Genomic DNA, 11891 nt, shown 5'->3' with positions numbered 1-11891 from the left:
TAATCTACTTAAGCTATTATCTTCTAACTTGTTGATCCTTACTTTAACCCTTTACATTCTGACAGAATTCAATAAGACTGAAACGTAGACGTCGGCAGAATTAAGGAATAGTTTATCCTGTCCGTCACGTTAGTTATAATGAAACTGCTGAAGTACGGGTCAAAGGAAGCTTTAGTTAGATCAACCCACTTACCTCCTGTCACCGATCCAATCGGTCAAGACACCGCTATAGCATGATTAACCGTGCAGTAACAATTGGGTATGTCTTTTCTCTTATCATCAGGTCATCTTGTACCTAAGAGTCTCGATAGAAAAAGTTTTTCACAATATCCACAAATATAAATAGAAGTACTTTTTTCCTACATGGTTTTTGTCTTCAATTCTTTATCAGAATATTCTACTTAAGAAAAGAAGATAACTTGGTCTTCACTGATTTCCTTTTGTTTTCTTTTTCTTATATTTTATCTTATCGTTACAACAAAGAGAAACAGTCTACGGAAGATTGAGGTGCGGCACAGTTCGATTTTTAGATGCGATTATGGACCGAAGTTTAACGAATTGCGCGTTCATTCACATGTCTGCTTTTGATTTCAATAAGAATGCTCAAGAGTTTGGAAAAGGTACTGAGTGATCAGATTCTTTTTTTTTTAAGACCCCTTTTTTAAAGGGCACATTTTCTGAAGGCTCTTAACATTTTCGTCCCTAGTTTTTTTTATCCCGACTCAAAAGTTGAATTTCATTGTGATTTCGTTTATTTCATAGTGTCAAAATGAAAAGCATGGGAAAAGTAAAAAAGAATATAATTAGTTAAGGTATTCAAAGGCGGACTTGATTTGACGTGCTACGGAAGCATTACATGAGACAATTGAAGGCATGAGAAGATTTGCAAGGATTTCCAACTTCTTATTGAGAACAATGTTGAATAAGATAGGTAGTTTGTCGTCTTGATTATACAAAGTAAGAATGCTTTCAAGAACCTCTTTTACCTGGCCAGTGGCAGTTTCATAGCAGCTTAAAACAACATGTTTCATGAGGTTAGCCTTGTTGCCATTCTTTAAGACTTCATTAGCGACTGCGTCAAACAAGGCAGCACAAGGACTGCGGCCACGATCGCAATCAATCAAGGTAAAAATAGTATAGGGATGACATGTGTGGTTCTTAGTTAACGGACCTGAGGCACGGGCCAAGGTATATGTACTGGACATATCAAAACGAGTACGGATTTGTCGTAGTTGGTGTGAAAGTATACCTGTATTTGATACACATGTCCTGGTGGGATCACTGATTATGGTCTTGGCAGCTGTCGCAGATTCCACATCGACGAAGATCTTGGAGGCAAACGAATCACTGAAAGTCAAATGAAAGTTGGTCGTGATACCGCCTACAGATGGAGGCAGGTTTTTATCCAAACGAATGCTTGACGTGATTAGTGCATTTGACACTTGAGTTCCAATGACAAGCTTAGGGCCATCATTACGTGACAAACAAACGGGCCAAACATCAAGATGAACAGTTTTGAGCGGAGGAGGAAGCGACGTTGTATGAACCCCATCCTTTTGATTGCCAAACGGCTCCCGATGCCCATCGACAATTTTGGTTCGACCATATAACTCAACTGTATTGATCATAATCGCTTCACTTTTCCTAGTATTCAAAAGGATAGATCCGGCCAGGATAGCTGCTGTGAAGTATTTCACCTGAGCATTGTGCCTCCAATCTTGATTCATCATTTCACACATTTCGTCAGTCAGAAGTTTGTATTTTCGTTGTGACAGTAATAATCCATATGGAGATGTTGCTAACAGCTTTTCCAAATCGATATGTGTCTTGAGGATGCACTTGGCACACAAAGTACTATCGATGCTAGAATTTTCTTGTTGGTATGATCGTTTCATTGGCACAATTGGTTGAACTGACGAGTGATTGGACGCTAATCTTTTTATAACATCTTCATGAGCAAGTGCATTTTCCTCATTTCCTTTTTGGTCTAAAATAGCAAATGGTCGCAATGACAAGGTATCGACAATGAATATCGTTTTGTTTCGCTCATTTTCTTCGTGTGCTTGTTTTTGGCAAGCGTGGAGAATCGCCTGTTGCTCCGTTCTGTTTTCCCTGTTGGTCCCAACAAGAGGCGTTATCGTTGCCGGAAGCTCAGAAGATAAAATGGGCTCTACCACAGATGCGCGATTGTCACTTGGTATTGACTCTTCTGGCTTAACGTCGGAATCGTCGTCTGCAGAAGCCGCCATATTATTAAAATCAACGTAATCGTTCAGTTCAGGATCGGAATCCTTATCTGATTCATCGATGTAGTAGTCTTCCGTTCTATTTCATTCCGTTTAAAAGAATATGAAAAAAAAGCGAGAATTTGATTCATTGTACATTTTTAAGACTTTAATGTTATATTCTACGCACAAATGAGCTTACCCTTCCTCAATAAAAGCGTCAGCTTTCTGTTTAAAACGGTGTGTTTCAACGTGTCTTGCAAGATTGGCTTTGTCCTCTGACAATACATGACAGCAAGGACAAGCGTATTTGATAACATGTGCATTCTTCTGGTCAGTGGTAATAGTACAATCGATGGGAATATTATAATAAGGCCTTCCTCTCAATGAAGGTGAAAGTGGCATTCTTTCAACTATACAATAATGCCGGTTTAAGTGCTGTTTTTTGGTAAAACCACCTTTCTCACAAATGTGACAGAAGAATTCAATGTATAAAAGTTTCTTGGTCATTCAATGTACAAATTAAACAAACTGAAGGGGACTTAATGTAAGAAAGAAAGGGAAAAGAGCCCATGAAGCCTTGTCAGGTTGCACTTGAGAAAGATTAGCGTGTTTGAACTTGTGACAAATGATAATCAGAAGGCGACCATTATATTAGAAAGCTTAATTTTGAAACAAGCGTAATATTACACTGGCGTGACACATTATCAGAAATGTGTGAAGGAAAACAAACAAGCCGGCGAAGGATAGGTGATCGATTCCTTTATTCCTGTAGTATCGTTAAAAGATCAAGAATAAAATTAAGTAGGATAGACAGTAGCAAAAATGTTCGAATTTTTGAAAAACAGCAATGTGGACAGAAGTATGGTATATGTATCTTTTATTCATCATGGAGATGTGAATGGGTTTGATTAGTATTAGCAACCAGGAGAACGAATAACCAATAACAACAACTGAGAGGGATACTGAAAGAGAGAGCGTGATACTCACCCTGTTCTTGCCTGGTTAGAATTAGTAATTGCTGTCATCGTTAGAGTTACCCTACGATGGAACAATAAGTGATCAAATATAGACTGGCTTCCTAAAACATTATTAGCGTAACAAGAGCCAATATAAGAGAGGATAAGTCGACGTTATCATCGAAATATAACGAGAAGGGTAAAGAAGGGGGATTATCGAATCTAATACACCTCTTCTAAATGCTTATTATAAGCAGAGTCTTGAATAGTATGATGCATTAGCATAACAAATGAGAACCATAAAGAATTACAGAAATTGAACAAGTCTGAGATGTTGCTTAAGCTGTGATAAACTGATAACAGTTAAAGTCGGTGACTATGACTTAATGTCTTTATTACTCTTTAAATGGAGGAGACGATTCTTTCCTGTGTAAAATCCTGGTGTTCATATTATTATGAGGGCGTGAGTATGTTAGTCACTAATTTCAGGTTCATATGTGTCGTGTGCATTTATTCATACTTGAGGCATTTATCATGTTATCTTGAGGCATTTATCATGTTATATCTTGTACATAGCCCATATTAGATGCAATATAGAAAGACTATGGTATAATGTATTCTAGGACAGTGATGTATCCACATCAATGCTTTAACTAATCCACTATTTAAAAGGAAACTGAGACATAACCACTATGATCTAAAACAAATCATTATAAAATAACAACGAAACGGTATTTTTAAGCTCGTTTAATACTTTGCTATTGCAACGGATAAATCAGACAGGCTGCACGTATTAGAGTACAATAGCTCTTACCTCATTGAATGCGTCATCATCATGCACAATGCTTTCTCCTTGGTCAAAACTAATTCTCATTCCGGGCTGTCTGAGCTACACAAAGGATTGCCAAGGTTATTGGATTGTGTATACAGATGCATGATCACTCTGTATCTGTCAGGATATCGCACTACGAATCAGTTCGCTCTGTAATAGACGGCTCCATATTAACCTCAGAAAACTTGGATTTACCAAGTATTGTTTGACCATGATGCATCAGTGTAAGCTATACATTTCGACTTTTTGTCAACAGCAGCAACTATACTAAGTCTTTATTGATGCAGTAAATATAGTTTACTTTGAAAAATGTATATAAAGACGATAGATTGTTCTCATCAAGTTTTTCGTGTTTATTATTTCTTGTCTTATTTTTTCATGTTATATAAATCAACGAATATCACAGTTTACTGTTTGTGCCATATCCTATCTCTTCATCTGTTACAACTCAATACCAAGCAATAATTATAATTAAACTAAGTTATGGTTTCTGCGGGTTTCACTAAAATGATGAAGATATTTCTAGGAAAGCTGAAGATGAAAACGCAAGGTTATGGTACAAAATAGTCTGTAATTTATTTCTTATTGAAAAGTAAACGCAAGTGCTATCACTAGTTATACAGCTAATAAGCGCTTATGCAGTAGGGTGCTGTTTAAATCTGACTTCAACTCGCTTATTTGAAGTATCAATATATAACACTTGTCATTTTCAAAGAAAACCTTCATTTCCGTCTTTAATTACAACAACCGACGTTAATAGACGGGTTATGATAGGATTGACATCCTCTTGCTACGTTAGTACAGGAATACAAGGAGAGAAACAGGAACAGAAACATATAGGAAAATAAATAATACAAAGTATAGAAATTAACATTAATACAGCTTCTAGTGACACAATTGGGTGTAAGTGTGAATGTGAGTGTAAGATAGTGCCGTTCAGATTATTGATTGGCAAAATCAGATATCAAAGCTTCAATTGCTGACTTCGTACCAAAGATCAAACCTACAATACCCAATAGTACTACGAAGAAGCACAAAAACAGTTCGGCCCAATGCTTGTTTCGAATTCCGGTCAATTTCAAATAGAATAGTACGGGGAAGATCAAAATTAAGGCACAATTAGAGAAAGCACCCAACAGGGACATAAAATCACCAAAGAAGGGCACGAATATAGCAAGCACACATATAATCACCATTAATGCCATACGTAGAGTGAAACGCAAAAGAAATTCAACTGGACGCGAATGGTTGAAAGAGGAGATACCAAACATTTTTTCAAGGTCAAGGGCAAAGGAGGTCAATAGAATCGGAACCGCCATAAGGACATGAAGGGTTATGATAATTTCACTTGCTATTTTCGCACCGCCTTCAGGTATGCTATTGTAAATCGGTGACTGCGCTTGATTGCCATACACATAGTAACCAGGAATGGCAGTTAAAAAGTAAATGGCTGAACAAGTGGATAGGCCTGCCAAAATAACCTTGTTCCAGTTTTGCGGATGACGCATACCAGCTTCGACATGAGCGTAGACAGGATTCCCACCTATTAAAAAAATGATAATAAAAAATAGTCAAATGTGAATTATTGGCAGGATCAGAGATACCTATGTGTTTTACTAAATTGTTCTTACCGAAACTGAATACAATAGAGCTTAAAGCAATAGGGAATTGATCCCAAATAACATTATCATGGTGAACATTGATTTGATTTGGTTTATCTTTAACAGCCATGACCAGTACGATAAGTACGACAATAACCGTGCACAGCATACCAAAAGCACTGAGAAAACCTACTTCCTTCATGGACTTGAAAAAGATGAAGGGAATAGCTACCACTACTGTACATATAATAACCCAGAGAGCAAAAGTGAGTTCACCAGCTGTTCCCATACAAAGACTATGAATGTTTTGACCAGCCAACAATATGTAAAGAACGGGTACACCAATCAAAGTGACAGCAGTAAAAAAGAAGGATATCCAGCCACCTATTTTACCAAATGCAGCCTCTGCTACTTCTTGATAGGAAGACAACCGTGTGCGTCCATTGTAATATAAACTACGAATTAACACGATTCCAGAATCTAGCGATTATAAAAAAAAAGGAAATGCTCGCATGAGTAAATTGTATTTAAAAATGCAGTTACCAGATTAAGATACTTACAAGTAGAGAAAAACCAACTGAGGCCGAGTATAAACAATCCTGTACCCACAATGTCATTTTAAATCAGATGTCGTTCGTTAACCTTCCATTTCAATTGTATCATATTACCGATCCATCCTCCTTGCTTCAAAGCATAAGGTAAACTAAGTGCACCAGTACCAGCCACCACACAAACAACGTTGAAATAAGCAAGAAAGGAGGAACCACCTTCAGTATCACGATCGACACCATGACTGAAACTTATAATTTCATGGTCAGTTTCTTCACCTACAATAAATTATATTCTCTTTTAATTGTTCTTTTCTCTCTTTTTGACAGATAACGGGTAACGTGATGTATAAAAAATTTACTCACCAACAACACTATCAGTAATCTGATCTATCGTTGGCTTTCCTTTCCACGATTTCTCGTTGCTTAGGTTATGTAATTCCATGAACAATCAATTACGTTTCCTTCCCAAAATAACAAAAAGAGAGAAGAAAAAACAAACTTCTATTGCTACGATCAGCTGTAAAAAAATAACCAATGACTACTTCGATTAGAGTGAAACCATGCTTTCGAAGCACCGGAGATTTTTATCGTAGAATTCTTCCTCAGTTGTTCTTCAGAGATCCACTTTGACTTAACCTTTCTCTACAGTGCAAATGTACGCTTTTAATGTGATAGTCAGGCTACCCTGACATACTGCTACTTTTCTACATGGTTAGGATCAGTCGCTCATATGACTACAGTCTTTTTTTTTTGTATTTAATTCACGTACTTTATTAAAAGTGACTAACAACGGACAGTAAATTATGTTTTGATAAATGGCAATAAAAGAAGTGAAGAAAAGGCAGACACTATAAAAACTACGACAAAGAAAACCATTAAATATACTACGAGCTCGTATTGAGTGTTCTGAATCGAACCTCGTTCTGGTAGACGGTACGAACTCCTGCTAGGGACCAAGAGATGCGATCAAAATGGCAGCGCCAATGATATTTCCAGATACTTAAAAGTATCAAACTAACCTGAACGATTGTGTGGTCAGGCAGAGGAGAATTATCTAACGGGGAACAAAGTGTTAACAATATATGCCAAATGCCAGTAGGTGTGGCAGGAAAAGAGATGATTCTATTTTCCTCTAGTGCCGTGATCCAAAATTGCCATTTAGGTGGACAACCAACGAAAAAATGAAAACCATCCTCAGGGGAGTCTCTGCAATGGTGGTATTGTTCTGAGAACCAGAAGGTACACACCACTGGGACATATCAGGCAACCATAAGGTGCTGTAAGATACATTACGCCATCGTGAAGTGGGCGTAGGAGCAGCAGCCGGAGGAGGAGCCCGGACGTCAATCAATCGGTTCTGAATAAAAGGAAGCCATTGTATTACACCTTGGGAAAGCAAACTAGGTATCCTTTTCAGTTTCGGATAGTCCTGAAAATACGTATACCCTAGCGTGTAGAAGCAGTTAGTTATCGAAGACCAAAGGAGAACAGTAGAGACGATTAAATGCCGTGGGAGGCTATGGAGATCCACAGATAAGGGGCCTACAAACGAGGGGGAACGCTGTAAGGCACTATGAAGGGGCAAATCAGCAATCCAGCGGCCATGCCATGAGGAGGAAAGAGATGAAGAAGGAAGTTTCATCAGCAGAGAACATAGGTGGATCATATTCGGAAGGAAGCGAAATGATGAACGATAAGTGGCAGTCGATAAAATCCATGGTAGTAAGGACAACTGACCGGTGTACACTTGGATACAATGTGCCAGTAATGGGGAGACAAAATCGGTTGATGAAGGGGGCTGTAGAAGACGCTGAACATACACAAGATGAAGAGCTAATTGTTGTCGGTGCAGATCCACTAAGCCTAAACCACCAAAACGTTTAGGTGAGCACAAGCGCTCCCACGATGGAGCAGGCCAGAAAGGAACCACAAAAGACCGGACAATTCTACGAAGCTTATCAAGCCAGTCCACCGGAACAACTACAACACGCAAGAGATGCCATAACTTACTAAGTATCAAGGAATTAGCAACTAGTGAGGCACCTCGGACAGACAATCCCCGTTGTTTCAGGAGGTTACTGTGACGGACGATTTTCAGTTCAAAGGAAGCTAGATAGTGTTTTAGTTGAGCATTGGTTGAGAAGAGAGGATAGCCTAGATATTTGGCAGCAGATGGACTTTCAGCTGTATGAAAGCTTACAGATTCCTGATTGGCAATGTGGAGCCAGGCCGTATGTGGATGACCAGAGAGGGAAACAATTTCTGTTTTTGTCAAATTGACACGGGCATTACTAGCGTTACCATAAACTGTAAGGAGGTCTTTCAAGACACGCCATTCCGTAGGTGTGGTCAAGAAAACCTCTAAATCATCCGCATAGCTCAATAATTTGAAACGAGGGGTGTCTTGCCAGTCAAACAAAGGCTGTGGTTCAAAACGTAGACTGCGAGCTAGAAGTTGTCCATATCGACTAGAGGAGGCGGAGGTTGAGAGCAGTGAAACGCCTTTGATGTCAGAGCTCGACAAAATGGTACGTAGTAAGGGTTCGAAAGCTAAATTGAACAACAGTGGTGATAAGGGGTCTCCCTGACGAAGGCCACGTTGTTGGCGAACGGGAGCACTTAACCATCCATTGATGTTAAGGGATATTTCTGTGTCAAAAAATAGGCTAGATAAACAAGATACGAGGGGAGCAGGAAAGCCGAAGTGCTTCATAACCATCTGGAGGTAGGTAGGATGTACTCGGTCATATGCTTTTTCTTGATCAAGGAGGACAGCAACAGCAGGGTGATACATACCACAATGGCTATAATGTGACATTAGTATGTGGTTAACCCACCCATTATCCGAGATTAGTCGGTGCGGTAAAAAGCCAGTCTGATAGCGATTAATCAGCTGTGGTAAAACGACATTGAACCTATTAGCTAATAGTTTTGTGAAAATCTTCGCATCAGTGTTGATCATCAATAGAGGCCGCCAGTTCTGTAAGAGTTCAGGGTCTCCCTTTTTGTACAGTAAGACCATCCGAGTTTGTTTCCAGGTGGCTGGGAAAATATTTTCAAAGGCGTCAGCATACACTTGAAGGAAGAGTTGCTTAAAGCCGGGAATGTTCCAGGAAAGCAGATGGCGGTAAACCTCATACGGTATGCCATCTAAACCAGGACTTTTTTGTGAAGGCAAGTGGTTAACTATAGAAATTAGTTCTTCTGACGTGGGCGGTGCTGTAAGATCATTCTGTTGAGCGTTTGTAAGACCAATCGCCTGCGGAACATTATCGAGTAACGTTTGAACTGCCGACAGGTCGATAGGATCAGGGCGATAAAGGTTGCTATAGAACAGATGAGCTTCCTCAAGGATAGCATTAGTACTAGTTAAGACAGGGCCATCTTGACCACTTTTTAAAGATTGAATCGTTCGTTGTGCTTGTCTTTCTTTGATAACCCTGTAAAAGTATCTATTATTGCGCTCTCCTTTCTCATGCCATCGAGTGGCTGACCGTAAAAGGTGTTGCTGCGCGGATTCTTCCTGCAATTTGTCTAGTTTCTGTTCAATAAGCGACACTTGTTTGTTGGTTATATTGAATGCTGGCTTATTTAAGGAAAGCAGGGCTTCCCGTTGGTGTTGAAGTTCGGCAATGGTTGTCTGCCTTTTAGCAGTAGATCCATGGGAGAATAGGTCTGCAATGTGTTTTAATAATTGTTTTAGAGCCTCCCAGGTACTTTGTGGGTTGGAGGTGATATTATTACGGACTTCAAAGAACTCAATGAGGGCAGTCTTTAATAAATCCACAAATATATCGTTAGACAGCAGCAAAGGGTTGAAGCGCCATACCCCGGGTCCTACGTCCAAACGATCGGGTGACAGGTCAGCCATCATGAGGACATGGTCTGTCCAAGCGCTAGGTAGGTACCGTTGGGTTCTGTTAAGAACTCGTGCGGTAATACTTCGGTGACAGAAGAAATAATCGATGGTACTGCGAGTGGCACCACGCTGGAAAGTAGGAATGCTAGCAGAGAAGCAGTTATCATAATAGTGAGTGAGGTGACGATACCATTCATGAAAGCTAGGGTTGGTTGAAGTGGTTGATAGAGAAGCTAGCGACATATTGAAATCGCCAACAACAAAGCTGACATCTGGAGCCTCCTTTGTAAAAAACGGTTGTGACATCAAGGAGTCGAGGAAAGGCATTCTATCATGGGTAGTTGCTGGAACGTAAATATTAGTGATAGAGCATATAAAATTACGGGTAACTGTATCGATGATGGTCGCTTGTAAACAGCGTTCATCGAAAGTGACAATATCATCTGTTAACAATAACGTCGGGTTTAAACAGATAATGGCACAATACTTAGAGAGTAGGATTGCACACTGGGGAAAGAGGAAGGAATGGAAATATTTGATTTGATCGAATGTGAGGTGGTCTTGTGAATGATATGCGGATACTTCTTGGAGACATAAAATGTCAACAGACAAAGCAGGGGAACGTAAATGGGATATATATTGTTTCTGGGTATATTTGTTAGCATCCTTGAAAATGCTGCGAGCATTTAAGGATGCGACGCGTATAGGTCGATTATTCATTGCCCTCCTGGGCGGTCATGACTACGTTGGGAGGAGTAGTATCCGCATCTATTATCAAATCCATATCATCGGTGTGAGCAGGAGTTAAACGACTATGAAGGGGTGTAGTTGCCGAACTAGTGTTGGCATCGGAAGGCGCAGGCGTTGCAGGCTCGTCCAGAGCCATACTGGCAGAAACAGTGATACTGGCATATTTTGAGCCGGCAGTACCGGTGGGTGTATTGAATGGAGACAAAGTATGATCTACAGAAGCCTTAGCGGTCGTTGATCGGGTAGCATATCGTTTTGCCTTTTTCGGGATGATAAGGCCAGACTCATCATTGATGGTAGAGGAATTTGTAGGGCTATCGATGGGGCGTTCTTTATGGGTGAGTTCACTCAGGGCTTCATATTCCGCAATGGCGTCAGTATCACTTTGCTCATTAACGTTTAAAACAGGAACGGGGACGTCTGCCATGCGGCAATTTCGGCGAATATGACCCTTGCGATGACATTTATAGCAGGTCAAATTTTGCAAAGCAGGACAGTCTTTACGAACGTGCCCGGCTTGGCGACAGTAGTAGCAGACAGGAGGTGCGCCTTTCCAGCTGGCAGGGGCTAACGTATCCCATTCAGACAAGAACAGTTTACGGTCCAATGGTTGTACGGGGGAAGGGTCATCGTCATCTCTACCGCTGGTGTCAAGCAAAATGGAAAGTTCGCCCTCAAAGAAACCTCGATTGGTAAGCATCTTGATCTGGCACACCTTGCCATAAATGGCCATAGATTTCTTAAGCTTACTTATCAAGGTTGCTTCATCCTCAAATTGGAAGAGGGTGAGGTTGACACGCGTGAAAGTGGTATCAACCTTATCTACGAAGCGGCTGGCTTTGTAGGTGACATGCTCAACAGTGACGCCATGCGAAATGGCTTTGGTGTTGGCATCATCGGACTTGAACTTCGTTGCAATAATTAAATCGGAAAGGGGACGTGTACTACGTAAAGAGATAGGATTAAATCCCCCAAGGACGGGGCCAAGCTGATCAGTGATCAATCTATACGCGTCGGTATAATGATCAAAAATTTTAGAAGGAAACTTGAAGATAACCGACCCACTCGTAAGAGTTGAGTGGACGATCGACGTGATTTGTTGTGAACGCAAATA

At 40.2% G+C, this 11891-nt stretch overlaps 2 protein-coding genes across 2 annotated transcripts; both read right to left on the bottom strand.

Annotated features, from left to right (window-relative positions):
• Positions 1 to 396: 396 nt before the first annotated feature.
• On the bottom strand, positions 397 to 2796 carry BDF20DRAFT_880774 (uncharacterized protein). Its single transcript, XM_053081638.1, has 3 exons — positions 2428 to 2796; positions 707 to 2325; positions 397 to 620 (listed from the first exon to the last, which is right to left on the bottom strand). Exons 1-2 carry the CDS (start codon positions 2733 to 2735, stop codon positions 804 to 806), a joined length of 1830 nt encoding a protein of 609 aa, XP_052935270.1. The 5' UTR covers positions 2736 to 2796; the 3' UTR covers positions 397 to 620; positions 707 to 803.
• Positions 2797 to 4957: 2161 nt separating this feature from the next.
• BDF20DRAFT_837135 (transmembrane amino acid transporter protein-domain-containing protein) lies at positions 4958 to 6610 on the bottom strand (the record flags this gene model as incomplete). Its single annotated transcript, XM_053079017.1, has 4 exons — positions 4958 to 5559; positions 5648 to 6097; positions 6286 to 6444; positions 6532 to 6610. 4 exons carry the CDS (start codon positions 6608 to 6610, stop codon positions 4958 to 4960), a joined length of 1290 nt encoding a protein of 429 aa, XP_052935269.1.
• Positions 6611 to 11891: the final 5281 nt, after the last annotated feature.

The sequence above is a fragment of the Mycotypha africana genome, assembly GCF_025528875.1.
Source record: "Mycotypha africana strain NRRL 2978 chromosome Unknown BDF20scaffold_7, whole genome shotgun sequence".
In the NCBI taxonomy this organism is placed as follows: domain Eukaryota; kingdom Fungi; phylum Mucoromycota; class Mucoromycetes; order Mucorales; family Mycotyphaceae; genus Mycotypha; species Mycotypha africana.
This window is presented reverse-complemented; position numbering and strand designations above follow the sequence as displayed.

Bases quoted from the DNA above. Each gene is read 5' to 3' on its own strand.
- BDF20DRAFT_880774 (XM_053081638.1), bottom strand. From the start codon at position 2,735: ATGACCAAGAAACTTTTATACATTGAATTCTTCTGTCACATTTGTGAG. The intron at 2,326-2,427 runs GTAAGCTCATTT...GGAATGAAATAG, and splicing joins GACGCTTTTATTGAGGAAGG to AACGGAAGACTACTACATCG.